This window comes from Ixodes scapularis, unplaced genomic scaffold (genome assembly GCF_016920785.2).
Source record: "Ixodes scapularis isolate PalLabHiFi unplaced genomic scaffold, ASM1692078v2 PGA_scaffold13__105_contigs__length_92229423, whole genome shotgun sequence".
In the NCBI taxonomy this organism is placed as follows: domain Eukaryota; kingdom Metazoa; phylum Arthropoda; class Arachnida; order Ixodida; family Ixodidae; genus Ixodes; species Ixodes scapularis.
The window spans coordinates 80,392,097-80,407,753 of NW_024609839.1; the positions used below are offsets into that span (position 1 = coordinate 80,392,097).

The 15,657-nt window shown below is 46.9% G+C and overlaps 1 protein-coding gene across 1 annotated transcript; it reads right to left on the bottom strand.

Moving 5' to 3' along the window:
• Positions 1–6,839: 6,839 nt before the first annotated feature.
• On the bottom strand, positions 6,840–14,429 carry LOC121835467. Its single transcript, XM_042289697.1, has 2 exons — positions 12,733–14,429; positions 6,840–7,002 (listed from the first exon to the last, which is right to left on the bottom strand). The coding sequence occupies exons 1-2, from the start codon at positions 14,427–14,429 to the stop codon at positions 6,840–6,842; spliced, it is 1,860 nt and encodes a 619-aa protein (XP_042145631.1).
• Between the last annotated feature and the right edge of the window lie 1,228 nt (positions 14,430–15,657).

Consider the following 15,657-nt stretch of genomic DNA (forward strand, 5'->3'; position numbering starts at 1 on the left):
TGCCGCTGTGGCAGAGGGCTTCTTGACAACGAGTCAGCTGCTTGGAGTTCCTTGCCTGGAACGTGGACAACTTCGAATGAGTAGCGCATTAAACGCATGCGCAGTCTCTGAAGCCGTGGGGTTAGGTCGTCCAATGACTTCGATCCGAACAGAGAAATGAGTGGTTTGTGGTCGGTTTCCAGTACAAAGTGCGTTCCCACGATGTAATCTCGGAATTTTTCGCATGCCCACGTGAGTGCCAAACCTTCTTTTTTGATTTGGGCGTACCTCTTCTCTGTTTCGGTGAGTGTTCTGGACGCATGGGCGATGACGCGATATGATCCATCCTCCTGCTTTTGACCCAGCACTGCTCCCAGGCCGTAGGATGACGCATCTGCAGATACAATCGATCGCTTGTTGGCGTCGTAAATTCCAAGAATGGGGCAGGTTGAGAGGATTTCCTTCCACTTTGCGAAGGCTTTCTGCTGAGGATGATCCCACACGAAGTCCACTTTGGAACTGAGCAGTGACGATAATGGATGCAGTAGGTCAGACAGGTGTGGCACGAATCGTCCTAGGTATGTCGCCATACCCATGATGCGCTTGACTTCTTGCTTTGAAGTCTGTATGGGCATCTGTTTCACTGCGTTGACGATTGTCTCGTCTGGACGGACACCATCGCTGTCTACTTGATGACCTAGGAACTTGATACGTGTCACTCGAAAGACGCATTTATCCTCGTTGAGCGTGAGTCCTGCTGATGAGAGTCGCCTGAGGACCTCTCGCAGACGTTGCTCGTGCTGCTCGGACGATGACGCCCATATCAAGATATCGTCCATGTGGCAAAGTACTCCTTCCATTCCTTGGAGAAGTTATGTGATACGTCTCTGGAAGTGTTCCGGTGCTGACGTGATTCCGAATGGTAGGCGATTAAAACAAAATCTTCCAAACGGAGTGATGAATGTCGTCAGGAGTCGTGACTTCTCTTCTAGGGGGATCTGCCAGAACCCAGAATTCGCGTCCAGCTTTGAGAAGATCTTGGCTCCCGCTAGCCTTCCCAGCGTGTGCTCCGCTGATGGGATGGGGTGATATTCGCGCTGAATGTGTTTGTTCAGTTGTGTGAGATCAACACAAATGCAAATTTTGCCAGACGGTTTGGAGACGATGACCATCGGCGCGCACCATTCAGTAGGCTCTTCTACTGGAGAGATGACACCTTGCGACTGCATGTTTTCTAGCTCTTTCTGCGTTTCTCGATACAGCGAAAGCGGTACTCTTCTCGGTGATGCGATAGCAAACGGCGTCGCGTTAGGTTTCAGCTTGAGAACGTGAGCACCTTCGAGAGATCCCAGTCCTTGAAACAGGTGAGAGAACTCTTTCTTCGGTTCGCAAGCTTTGTTCGCAGTCATGCAGATTTGAGGGCAAAGCCGAAATTTTTTGATAGCTGGCTTACCCAAGAGAGGTTTGCGAAGTCCTTTCACGATGTAAACTTCTTCGAGTGCTTGTTGCCCACGGCAGTTGAGCTTCATCCAAGCTGATCCCATGACTTTAAGGGGTCGTCCGTCTGGACCATGAAGTCGGCGTTGGGGCTCGGAGAGCTTGTGGCACTTTGCGAAGACCTTTTGAAAGATGGCAGCTGGTAACACCGTTTCGTCTGTTCCAGTGTCTATTCGGAAAACAACAGGCGTTTCGTCGACGAATATCTCGATGTCCCATTTTGCTGTTTGAGGAGAAGCTGCAGCTCCTACGAATCCTTGTTCGTGTACGAGAGAGTACATGGTAGTTGAAGATTTGCAGACTGTTGCAAAATGTCCCTTTTTCTTACACCTGTTGTAGCCTGCATTCTTCGCCGGACACACGCTCCTCGGGTGAGCTTCTCGACCACACCAACGGCACGGTTTGCCTTTTCGTTTGGGTGTCGCGGTCTTCTTAGTGGGAGTTCGAACATTTGAACGTTCAATTCCTCGCTGAGCAGGTCTTGCTGCTGCTGTCCCATTTTTGGCTGCTATACGGTCAACGTTGGCATCCTTTTTTTTTGTCGGTCGGAGTTCCACTTGTTGCTTCTTAATCACTTCCGATTGTCGCGCAGCAGCGATGGCCTTCTGGAGGTCCAGATCAGGATCCAGTTGAAGTTTTTCTGAAGTCCTGCTGTCCCTAAGACCAACAATCAGCCTGTCGCGGATCAATTCTTCCTTCAGTGGTCCATAGTTGCACGTAGTGGCTAATCCATGGAGAGCAGTGACGTACTCCTCGACGGTTTCCGTCTCCAGTTGCGATCTTGTGTTGAACATGGCTCTCTCATACACAACGTTTCGACGAGGAATGAAGTAACGTTCGAAGTTCTCCATCACCTTCTCGAAATCTTGGGCCTCGGTGTCGGACAGCTTGAAGGTCTGTCAGACGTCTTCCGCTTGTGGTCCCATGATGTAAATGAGAGCATCGACTTGGTGTGATGATGGTTGAGATGCCAGTCCTGATGCACTGTGGAAGCGCCTGAATCTCTTCTTCCACGCCGGCCATTCGTTAGGTGTTGTAAAACTGAAGGCTTCGGGTGGCGAGATCCGAAAAGTTGCCGTTACCGTTTGTTCGGTAGCACCGTTGTCGGCAGAAGTTGAGGGCTTGTCCATTGTTCCTTCGTTTGAAGTCGATCCTGCGCTTTACTAATTATTAGTAGACTCGCGGAACGATCCCACTTCTGACACCATGTTTCGTTTTACGTTTTTTGACGATGGGCACACATGGACAACCTTTCGTGCCGGAGTCAGACTGAAGACTGACGTCTCGTTTATTAAATCTAAAACGAAATAAAAGAAAGGCGCCTCTGGTACGGGGCGCTCAGGTTACGCGCGAAGCGGCGGGACGGGGCTCCGCGCGCGAACGGTTGCTCTCGCTCGGTCGCTTTGGACTTTGGAGCTCGCTAGCGTCGGCGCGTCGGCGACCTCCATAACAAAGGGTGCCTAAAAGCTGCGCCCTAAAACGAAACGCGACTTAGTTAGTCACATGCGTACACCCTAAAAACAAATACCTGGAGCGTCAATTCCTCCATGCACTTTGGAAAATGCCAATCGCAAAAAGTTTTCGGGATAAAGCTGTGGGAATCACTAGGCTGAAAATGAGTTTAGACCTTAAAGAAAGCGGAAAAAAAACAAAAACGTCTGCGCTGTGACATTGAATATGGTGGCTCCGTATACCTGTAGTGATTGATTGCGCGAAAGTAGACACTCTTGAGTTCTTAAAATGTATGGAGCAAAAAAAAAAAAAAAAAAAAGTTTCAACTTAGTGTGATTTGTCGTCACCACTTTGCCGGTTCGGGCCACGCGTATCTATACATCGAAGTCACTTGTTTCGCAACGAGCGCGGCACATGCAAAATGTAGCTCTTATTATTCAGAGTGTCCTCATTCAAACAGAAAAAGAAAAGCACCTTCCGACCTTATGCGAACAAATAAGCCGTTTCCGCAATAAAAGCAAAAACAAAAGGAAGTAGTTGGCGGCGTATTTTACATTAAAGCGTATTCTCATTACGGACGGCCAACTCAGCCTAGGACGACGCTCCGTCAGTCCGCTACGGCAGCCGAATTAATCCGATCTGAGAGGACGTGCACTGCCAGTACCTGAAACAAAAAGAAGGGAACGAAATAAAACCCGTGTTCCCAGCGAGCACGAGCTTCCCCAAACGTGTGTCCCTTTTCTTGTTTTTTTTTTCTGGCCCGCCCCCTACTGTCCCCGTGTTAGGCTTAATTACGAAAGCATATTGTCCTGTCTCACCGGCCTCCCTTCCCTTTTTTGTCCCCCTTGATCCCTCAATCCCGTCAGACTCTCAACGGTGGGAAGGTTGAGCCCTAAAATGGCCACCGCGTACTAGGGATTGGGAAACGTACAAAGCAGCCTCCGTTTTTTTTTTTCTCTCTCTCTCTCTCTCTTCTTTTCTTTGTTATCTTTCATATACGGAAGTTCTTCATCCCCACTTGATCAATTTTGGGGAGAAGTTGGGGCTTGTTTTATTATCGACGAGATGGATGGATGGAGAGATATAGAGGGGACCGAGTGTTCAAAAGAAAAGTGGGGAACGGAACAGCTAATATAATTTTGGGGGACGAAGAAGAGCCTCTTTAATCCCCGCGAAGGATTCCCTTAAAACCTTCCAGGGGGCGAGCAGGAGCATGGCATGAGAAAATAAGGAGAAAAAAGTAGAAGGGGTTAGGGAAACGATCGAAATGTTTTTTCTGGCTTTGGCAAATCTGCTTTATAATTTTCATAAGTGTTCGTGGCTCTCGGCGTACCTCATGCAAACGCTGCAGCGACGTCTGAAAGTGAGAGAGCTCTTTGTTCTTTAACGCTGTTCGACTGCGCGAACGCACTGGCAGTGGGACTAACTACCAAAGCTACGTGTTCGTGCAGGTAGAGTTTGAGTAGTTAGTTGGTTGGTTCATGCGAAAAAAAAATACACCCGGTAAGTATTGCAACCTTTCGCCGCTAGGTGGCGTCAGCTCGCTTTCAGCTTTTCCGCAATCACATTATAGACTAGTCGAACTAAAGTAGAACTTCAGACCAACGTTTGTTAAACTTGCCGCTAAAGTGTTCGGAAAAGTACACAACCTGCAAGTAGCACAGATTTGGCCAATCATTGGCCAGTGGTTGGAAATGGCTTTTTGGCTAGTAGCCAAAGAGTGGCCAACCATTGGCTGATGAGTGGCCTTACTCTGGCCATTAGCTAATGGCCACTGGCCATCCGTTAACGGCCAATCATTGACCGATGAATGGCTACTTTTTGGCCGTTGACCAAAAGACCCTCACCAGCCACTGGCCAATGCTTGGCGGCTGCAGCAATTTTCGTTAAGTTGCAGGCTTCTGAGCAAGGTATCCTGCGTTGCATGGAACGGCGTTCCAAGGAACCACGTTCCTGCGTTTATTTTGGGAGGAACGAAGGATAATCCCCGTGCCCTGTTGCACTGGTGAAACGGGAACGGGAACTCGTTACAGTCCTGAGGGAACGGTAGAACGAAACGTTCGTTTGGTTTTCATTATATATCTGCAATTTTACCCGAAATATTTCAGGGTTTTTTTTTCCCCTATGTCAACCTTTGACTACAAGGCATGGGTGAATAGTCCGACGGATAGTCGTAAACAAAAGAACTGGAACAGAAATGTGATCGTGGAGACTTGACGGGCAGTTCGACGTGGATATTTCCACTTGCTCGGTTTATTTCATTTATGGATTATCGAGCAGAATATTTTATTAAAATACGCAATCGGGACTTGAATGTAACGACACGCTCATATGCGCAGCTTTCATCAACACGTGCGGCTTATAAGGTGGTGCGTTCAAGCAGCTGGCATGGCTTTGTGGTAGCGCCCTCACGTCGCCATAAACGGACCACAGCTTCAATTCCGAAAAAAACGAGGCGGGATTTTTTTTCCTCTTTCGCATTTGGCGATATTGAAGACAGACGCCTTAGAGTCGCAACTATAACTGAAACTGCTACAATAAGCTAACAATTCCGAATAAGGAGAAAGAGTTCATAAACAGCAATCGCTCTACAAGAACTAGAAAACGTGCACTGGAGAAGAAAACACGAAGCCTGTACGCTAGGTTAGCCCAATACGACGCGCGAAATGAACACAGCACTGAGGCCGCCTTCATTTCAAATTCCCTCGGCGGACAAGCAGCTTCGTGTAGTAACTTTTATCGAGAATGTTACTTGGGTGAGCGCTTTGTACGAACCGGTAATCTTTTGGTCATCACTGGAACCGCAACCAACCAGGAAATAACTGTAGGGTGAAGAATACATTCCCGGCCGCCACTGACGAGCCGAAGTGAGGGTGCCGACGAAATACCACGTTTCTACCGCCATTATAATGACAAAGGGTTAGACATGAATATAGAGCAAAGCTTCCAAAAACCTTCCCGAAAATCAATGCAATGTGGTGGTCCAAATATGAATCTAACTTTTGTTGTCTTTTCAATTAAGAAAAGTTAGATTTTATTTTGAACTACAAGGTGGCACTGAATTTAGAAAGGGCTCCAGAATCTTTGATGGGTAGGTTGTGACTCGAATACATAAACCCAATGGAGTCCGAGCAAGAATGAAAATTTCACGTATGGTAAGAATAAAATCCGCGACGATCTTAAAGATCAATTTAAAGTTTAAGTAATCGCGACTCCTACATAGAAAAAAAACTAATTTGACATAAACAAAACAACATAGTATAATATTTAGTCATATATCAGGGAAGTTTCTCTCCGCCAATGTAAATGGAAGTTGTCTTTTTTATCCATTTCAGCTTTAGAAGAGGTCACTTCCAAACCTTAAGTAACCAAAGCGAAAAATGAAAGAAAAAGAAACAAAAATAAACATCGTCAGTGAAAAAAAAAAAGAAAAACGCAGGGCTTAGAAAAGCGGAACCTTTATGTGGAACAAGAAATAATCCAGAGCATCGTCTCCAAAAAGAAAAAAAAACAAAAAAAAACGGGAGTGAAATTGAAAATAAAAATAAAAAAGAGACCGGAAAAACCCTTTTCGAAAAAGAAATCAAAAGCCTACAAGTGGTTGGAGGCATCGGAGCATACCTATCGATCCAGTCCGGCCACGGGGTGAAGAAGGGGGTGGTAGGTAGCGCTCCTGGCGGGTGGTTTGGGAGGCGGTCGGCCCCCTCTGCGTCTGCTCCGGCAGCGATATGGTTTCGGCGGCGGCGTGAAAAGGTTGTTGAATGGCGATGAGGTCGGACCCTCGCCGCCTTACATTTATAGGGATTCTGGGGAATTTATTGTTGACGCTGCTCTTCCATATACAGGGATGTTTTTGTGCCCGCTTATGTGAAAGCCGCGGGTCGCATACGTAATGAAGGGTAGGGATATGTTCAGGCGGGATATTCTTTTTTATCCTTGTTTTGATCCACGTTTGCTCCGTTCTCATAATAGACGTCGTTTATATTGAAGGGGATCGGATTTTTGACTACGTTTATAGCTTTATGTTTGAAGATGTCTGGAAGTTTACAGAAACGCTGCTGTTCTAGAACGAAGCTCGAAGAGAATGACGTTGGTCACGGGATTTCTTTTCGACCAGTAATATTGGCGTCAAGCGACGTGTGAGAATTCAGGTGCGAATTCGAAAAGTCACTGCATTTTCTTTCGTTAATTAACGCTTGCTAGTTGCTTTATTATTTTTATCTTATTCGGAAAATTTATTTCCAGGTGAGTCTAGCGCGATCTTGAAATCAGAGCAATGAGCACTGGTTTGCTTCATTGCCAATACCAATATTATTTTCCTTTTACAAGGTTAATCTATCGCCGACTATATATAATGCTTTACTAAATTTTGTATATTGAGGCCACGCTGTTCAAATGATTTTATGCTATGTGCTACATTAAACCTCATAAATACTAGCATTCACAGTAACTGGTAGGATAAGACATTCCGTTACGAACCCAAGACGCGAAAATCATCAATCTTCACCTCAAACAAGTCCGCGATTCGTGAAAGTTTTCAGGCTAGTTCATTATATTTGCGCTCAAGCTACTCCCAAAAACAAGAGCTGAGAGCGTTTATAAGAAATAACGAACGATCGGCATAAACCCTTGGTCTCTCAAGGATCAATAAACATGGAATCGCCAGCCTAACAGGTCATGTTGCGAGCATAACATTCCCTGACAAGCCCCCAAAGCCTTTTTAGGTATTCCGTTATCCAGTTCATTATTCAGCAGCCTACATGTCTCCTAATGTTACAAAAATGTGGCATGTTGTGTCCTGTCACGCTGTATCCTGCTGCTGTATGACACGCAACACACTTTAGTGAGCCTGGACATTCATAAAAATGTCCAGCGAATCAACTGCGCTTCAGTTGCCCCAATTAAAAAAAAAAAAAAAAAAAAATTGTGACGTAACCTCAGAAATTTTTAAACCCCCTCTGTCTTTTATAGCCTTAACGAAATACCCTACTCCCAGAAGGTTTTTCGTCCGGTCGTCAACTTCCGCTCTCAATTCATGGTTTCACGTTCTACCCTGACGTCACATGTCCTGCCATCAAGTGACGTCATGTAACGTCCTGTTAAATTTGAGCGGGGATAATAATAAACAACACGTTGATCGCCAATCCAAAATGACTCTTTACGCTCTTCTAAACATATTTCAATGATATCTATAACAGACTGGAGACAAAAATCTAAGGTAATATGTTTTTTTGTTTTTTGTTTTTTTCAAGTTTATTGCGTTTCCTATTTACATTCGCGCGGTATATTTTATTTCCCAGGTATAAGCGCTCCATGTGCAGTATGAAACTGCTTAAAACACGGATTGAAATGTCTGAGGATTGTATTGTTCTTTCCCTTCGCCGCTAAATTGCCCTTTCGTACTGTAACCATGGCAGTACAAATTGATAAGCCTCTTTGAAACGCGCGAATAATTATTAGGAAGCTTTAGCTCCTTTTTTTTTTTTTTCTTCTCACTTTGGTGTACGATAGACTCGTGTCGAGTAACACATCTTTCCTTTCAAGAATTTTAATCCCCGAGCATCGAATAACCGAAGCACCAATCTCTGTTCCCTACATTCAAAAGAGATATATGTCTCCATGTTCTGAGGAATACTAACGACGAGGCATCGAGTACGTTTAATTCTGACAGTACCTAGAAGTGTGAAGACTTTTCCTGTGATTGTGTATACGATAAAAATAATCGCAGACATTTTGTGTGCGTTCGTATGCGTATATTTGTGTTTGTGCATGCCCACACACGTCTGTGTGTGTGTGGTTTATTTCTCTTCATCGAACGAGGGCAAATTTATAAGAGGCACTATACATCGGATAGAAGCTCATTAAAATCTAGAGCTTTCAAGTCGCGGCGTGGTTTCGATCAAAAACGAAGCTGAATAACTTAGTTTATCAACCAATGCGATATTCCCAAATCACATTCAATTAAACAATTAGACGCAATAAGTAAAAAAGAAAAAAACAGACGCCAGTTTCGCATTTGAGCAAATTAACTCTGATTTTGGTGTTTCCCAGCGATGCGTACGATATGCATTACAACGGAAATGAGGACAAAAAAAAAAAAAAGCAACAACATCGCAGACAAGTTTCTTTAAAGGAAATTAAAGCCCCTACGTTGCCAAGAAAGAGCAGGAAGGCAAGCCATACCCCAAACCAAGTGTAAAACCGGGAAGAGGACACTGAACAGAGAACTTGTTCCGGGAGTTTCGTAGCGAAATCATAGCTGATGGCGACGAACAGCTTGAGAAACTCAAGTTGAATCAAGATGCGCAAACATGTTCATCCCCGCAGTGCGGTTCTTAAGCTGTCCGAGACTACGGCTCGTTTTATTCGTGTGATAAACACCGTATTTATCGGCGGAAAGTCGAAAGCAGCCTTTTTGCGTGACCCAAGAAATCCTTCGCGATATAATTTGTCTAAAAGCTTCTTTTTTTTTTTTTTTTTTTCAAGGACAATGAATAATTTTGTTTTTAGGCGGAGCAGTTGCCAAGAAAGTGTGTTCACGAGCAGTGTCCTCAATCGTCACTTTCGTTGGTCATAGTTTGTGAAGAGAGTTTCGTGATGCATCGCAGCCTAATGATGTGGAGCCGAAACAATAAAATAAAGGAAGCATGATCCCATTAAACTTTGTGAGCCACGCATAAACGACTAAGGTTGTTTATACTTTTGTTTTGTATCCGTTCTCGGTTATAATGCGTTAACATCGATGTCTATAAATATAACTACACTAGAAACTGCTCCCATTAAGGTAATAATCGTCCAAACAATTTGTTCATAAGTGCCATATTCAGATAATACAATTAAAAGTACCAGCCATGTGGGCCCTCTCTTTTTCGGGTTCCTGTCTCTGTGTGTGTGTGTGTGTGTATGGGGGTGCACTTGAAAGATTTTAGTAAAAACGCTGACAAAATCTATTAAAAGAACTATTGTAAAAGTTGAATGCCCGACATCTACGTTTGTGTCTGTTCGCTAACATGCCCCAAGATGACTGATTTATGAACAAAATAGCCAGAAAGGGCACTTCTTACGCATGTTTTTATGCCAAAAAAGCCTCACCGTATTATGTATTTACATTTCTTCTCATTCAATTTCTCCTTGGTTCTGGGGAATCGTCTCGCTCCCGAGCAGTTATTGCAGACACTGTTAAACGTTTTTCGAATGCCCCGTAAAGCGAGCCTCGAGCCCGTCTAAGAACTTCTTGTTTCCTTGATGTTTGGTTTTATCTTTCGGCTTGTCGTTCTTCTGTCAAAACTGCATTTCTGCGTTAATACACTTATACCATATGTATGCGTATATCTTCTGTGAAGACGTAGCGTTCTCTTTCTGAGCTCTGTTTCACCCCTTGGTAGGCGGAAAATTCATTCACTCCCCCTACACTTCATTTATAACGGCCATGATATTTTTTTTTTTTTGCCGAACTCAAATATGAGTTTGTATTAAGTGCCCTTGTAGGTAGAGGGATATATAATGAGTGTTCTGACAACGACCGAAAGTAATTAAAGGAAAACAAACACTCGAAATAAAAAGTTAAAGAAAAAAGATCCTTCGGGTGAATGTTGCTGACCGCTGCAAACGTCAGGCTACGAACGAAAAGTGATCATTAGCGGTCCCAGCACCTAGCTAAAATCCGCCGACTAACGTTTTCTGTATACTAAATTGATTTATCTGGCACGTTTCGACTACAGACTCGCTGCCCGCCGTCTCAATAGGCCGCAGACGTTTTCAGAAGTTATAAGAAACAAAAATTATTTTCCGTGCTTTTAAATGGTAAGCTTTGCTAACATATCAAGGACAGTCTGTTCGCTGCATGATAACAGAATTACCGGTGGACATGCCTCGGGCATGTTTGAAGCAGCTTCGTACACGTGTATTCCTCGAACATCTCTGTAGACTGTTTTTGTCTGTTCGTTGTGACATGGACGGTCACACAAGAAACAAACATGCCTCGGACATTGTTCGCAGACTATGTCTGTAGGATGCATTGATAGTGGGACCGCAACTCAAGGGGGAAAAAGCGCCGAAGCTGCGCGTTTGAAGAGAGACCAGAGTGTTGCAGTCGCTGCGGGTCGTCACAGTAATCGTTCCATTGTCACACAACGAGCAACACTTTAATATTTACACCGCTGAGAATAATACATCGACAATCGAAAGCTTGCAAGGTCAAGACGTTCAATCGTTCACGTTCATCGTCGTCGTCGTCGTTCTCTTTTCCTTTTTCCCCGCTTTTCGTACGCACGTGCCGGGGCAGCTCAGCAGACTTCTTTCTTTTCTACTTCTACTCCCTGTTCGTCTAACGCCAACAGAGGTTTGTCCGACGTTAGTTGCAACACACTCCCCACCGAATGGGTTCGCCCATTCTAAATTTCAGTTACTTCTATTGGATAAAGCAATTGTACCGGTCGTGTCAGCAACAATCCCCTTTTTAAACGCACGACACATGAACGAATCTTTCCATCCCGACCCAAAAAGACTTCTTCAATCCTGCCCATCTTCCACAGCAAACGTGGAAGCTGCTCCTTAAGCAGGACAAGCTGTCCAACCTCAATGGGTGTGGATTTCCGTTGCTTGCTTTCATAGGCGGATCGGAGCTCTCTTAGATACTCCGATCGCCACGTCTCCCAAAATCTGTTCAGAACCTCCTTTCTGCGTCTCCAAAGCTGGCGGAGCACCTCAGGTGACGAAGCGAAGTCTTTTTTCTCCGCCACCGGAAGCGCCGTCAGCCTTCGTCCCGTGAGGAAGCTTGCAGGAGTGAGCGACTCGCCCTCGTCGATCTCATTGTAGACAACTGTGAGAGGCCGTGAATTCACTACGGCTTCAATCTCGCACAGAACTGTATGTAATTCTTCCGAGTCCAAGCATTTTTTACCGATCACTTTCCTGAGCCCAACTTTCACCGATCGGACGAGTCGCTCGTAGAAGCCTCCCCACCATGGTGCCCGCTCAACAATATAGCGCCACTCAATATTCGCGTTGGCAAAGTGGTCTACCACCTCTGGATGTCGGAGCGTCTTCCAGAGTTCGGCCAAGTCTTTGGACGCCCTCTTGAAGGACAGCGCATTGTCCGAGTACACGATGCGACACAAACCCCTTCGCGACACGAACCTTCGGAACGCAAGCAGGAAGCTTTTTGTCGAAAGGTCCGGCACGAGCTCCAAGTGCACCGCGCGCGTGACAGCACAGGTAAACAAGGCAATGTATGACTTATGCGTGAGTTCATTTTCTCGCACGTACATCGGCCCCGCAAAGTCTATGCCGACTACCTCAAAGGGATCAGCTTGTGTGGTTCTTATACCCGGCAAAGGTCCCGTTGGAGCACTGGCAGGAGTGGCACTGAACCTCTGGCAGGTAACGCAAGCATGCACCACCTTCTTCACCAATTGTCTTCCGCGGATGATCCAGTATCTCTCGCGAAGCTGCATGAGAGTGTCTCGTGGCCCCCCGTGCATCATCTTTCGGTGAGCTTCGATGGTCAGCAAGGTAGAATACCGGTGCTCGTTGGGCAGCACGATGGGTTCACGTTCATCCCTAGTAAGGTTTGCTGATCGGATACGGCCTTTGATCCGGAGCACTCCCTCTTGGTCGACGAACGTTTGGAAATTTCGCAAGGCTGAACCAGGCGGCGCTGCTTTTTTTCCAGCTGCACAACTAATCTCGGAGGCAAACGTCGAGCTTTGTGCCTTCTTTATCCAAACGGTTTGTGCTGCTTGGATCTCCTCAGCACTCAGCGATCCAGTAGTTTTGATTGGTGATCGAAGGTTATGGACAAACCGAAGCACCCAGGCTGTTGTTCGGTGCAGTCTCGCAGCCGAACTGAATCTCGAAATGTCCATGAACTCCACGGATGTGTCTGCAGGCAGTAGCGTGACTACAGCTTTCGAAGCTTTCTCCTCGAGCTTGTCGTGGGAAAGCACCCCAACAGTTTCTTTGGGCCATTCGGTTGCTGGAAGCTGTAACCAAGTTGGTCCGGTCCACCAGAGTGCAGCAGAAAGCAGTCGATCAGCTTTCAGCCCTCGGGTCATCAAATCTGCGGGATTTTCCTTACCCGGGCAGTGGTGCCACTTTGCGTCCCCTGAGTTTCCTTGTAGACTTTCGAGGCGCTTCCATGCCACATCTCGGTTGCATTCTAGGTGCACGTCTGTTTTCCAAGGGAGGCCAACCTCGTACCTTCCCTTCGTCTTGGTGATGCTTGCTTCAAAGCGTCGCATAATGTCATTATCTGACTGATCTCGGTCCACCTCTTCGAGTACTCCTACACTTTCAAGCTCCCAGAATCTCCTCAAGATGGCTGGCTCTTGTTCGTCTGCAGCAGATATGAGCACTATCACCTGGGAACAGCTGACAGTATCGGAAGTCAGCTGTGTGGATCCATGTGTTGCCCAGCCAAAGGCGGTTTCCACTGCGGTGAGGCTGTTGCTCAGTCGTTGGATCCTTCCTGTTATACATTCCCAGTAATGTTCCGATCCCAGTAGTATCGCTACTCCGCCACAGTCCAGTCCGTTCAGGTCGTCACCCGAAGTAAGCCCGAGTTCTTCCATTTTTTCAATAACGTCCTTCTCAGGGCTAGGGAGTTCTTGCTCGGAGATGGAATGTGTCTCGAGGGCGTCAATCATGTGTTTCTTGCCACTGTGTTGGTTGCGCAGAATCACTTGAACTCTGCGGTACGTTCGTTCCCTATTCTTGCCTCCGAACACTCCGACAGTCAGGATCTCGGTCCCGAGCAGTTTGCAGCCGAGACTCCTCGATAGCTCTTCCGTGATGAAGGAGCGCTGGCTACCACTGTCAAAGAGAATCCGAGCTCGCTTTCTGCTGTTTTTGCCTTCCACCCACGCAGTGACCGTTTGTAAGAGTACTGTCGGCTTGTTTTCCTCGTTTACATGTAGGCTAACCGGTGCTTCGTCTTTCTTTTGCTGTGCGTTCAATCCGTCGGCAGATCGTCTCGGAGTATAATCTGGGTCGCACATGCTGGAGGTATGTCTGCCTCGGCACCTGTTGCAGCAGGGTGTACCTCGACACATCCTTGCCATGTGCCCCACTTTCGTGCACCGGAAGCATCTCTGGGCGTTTTGTAGCCTGCGCTTCTTTTCAGCTAGCGTTATCCTTGAGTTGCAGTCGGGTGTTCCATGCTTTTTTGACTTGCAGAAGAAACATTCGAGACCTTCCACAACACCATGCAGAGCCGTAGCAGTAGAGGTTCGTAGCATATCGGGATCTGTAGACTTCTGCTGCGCCTCGCGCTTGGTGAAATGGGGTGTGGATTTACCACCAACGTCCTCTGGCCGTTCTTTAGATGCCTTTTCCTGACTCTCCACCTCGATGTGCAGAAACTCGAGGAGAGTCCGAAGCGCTCTCAGATGTGTGCGATCTGTGGTAGGTCCTAAACTTGTCTGTGGCGCTGGTACAGATCTACTGGCGGTGGCACTCTCGGCTTCCCCCTGCAGTGTCTTTCGGTGGTATTCGATGGTCATTTCTCTTGGGAGCGCTCGAAGGAGCACTGGGTAAAGCATTGAACAGTAAGATTCTTCGCTTACGCCCAGTGCCCTGAGACCCCGGATGCGAGCTTGCAGGCTATCATACAATCGCCGCAGGATTCTGACGTTGCGCTGAGGTGGAACACATTGTATGTCCATGAGGCTTTCCATGTGATCCTGGATTAGCGCTTCTTGATTCCCGAACCGCCGCTGTAGGAGATCGATGGCGTCCGCGTAGCACTCTGCTGTGGGCTGAAGTCCATCAATGGCTGCCGCTCCATCCCCTGTTAGTGCCGCTTTTAAGTAGTTAAACTTGTCGCACGGTGTCAAGTCAGGGTTCTGGTGGATTGCGGCATCAAACTGGTTCCAGAAAGGCAGCCAGTTTTTCAGGTGTCCGTTGAACTTGATCAGTTCCAGCTTTGGAAGTCTGACCTTCCTTGATGTTGATGCTGCCAGTCTGTCCCCGTTTTCGTTCAACTGACTGGCACTGCCGGAATGCCCCGCTCCCGTCGAGCGCCTTAACTGGCTCTTCAGCTTGGTTAAGTATATGACAATCTTGTCTGCGTACTCGACGACTTGCGCGAATTCAGCATCTCCGTCTTGTTCCGAAACAAGCGGTTCGATGGCGGAGTCGACGTTGTTAAGTTGGCCCTGAGCTAGTGTCAGACGCTCGATGAGCATCTCTAGCTCAGCTACGTTCGGTCCTGGGGCCCTTAGCAACCCTTCCGCGTCGTTCACCAGTCGAGTTACCTGTGACCGGATGGCCTTGCGCTTTTTCTTGAGGACTTCCATTGTACGTGAAGAGTCACTCACGTTCCAGCTTCGAAGTATCCGCAGCGATGTCAGTCCCGGGTTTCGGCACCAAATTTTTGTTGCAGTCGCTGCGGGTCGTCACAGTAATCGTTCCATTGTCACACAACGAGCAACACTTTAATATTTACACCGCTGAGAATAATACATCGACAATCGAAAGCTTGCAAGGTCAAGACGTTCAATCGTTCACGTTCATCGTCGTCGTCGTCGTTCTCTTTTCCTTTTTCCCCGCTTTTCGTACGCACGTGCCGGGGCAGCTCAGCAGACTTCTTTCTTTTCTACTTCTACTCCCTGTTCGTCTAACGCCAACAGAGGTTTGTCCGACGTTAGTTGCAACACAGAGTGTGGCGTGTGCGCTTTCTACGGCAACGCGCACCCTTAGGTAACCTGACGACGTGCCATCGGTTCACGA

Coding starts and splice junctions, on each gene's coding strand:
- LOC121835467 (XM_042289697.1), bottom strand. CDS start 14,429: ATGACCATCGAATACCACCGAAAGACACTGCAGGGGGAAGCCGAGAGT. Junction 7,003..12,732: donor ACAACAGCCTGGGTGCTTCG/GTTTGTCCATAA, acceptor ATTCTCTTCGAG/CTTCGTTCTAGAACAGCAGC.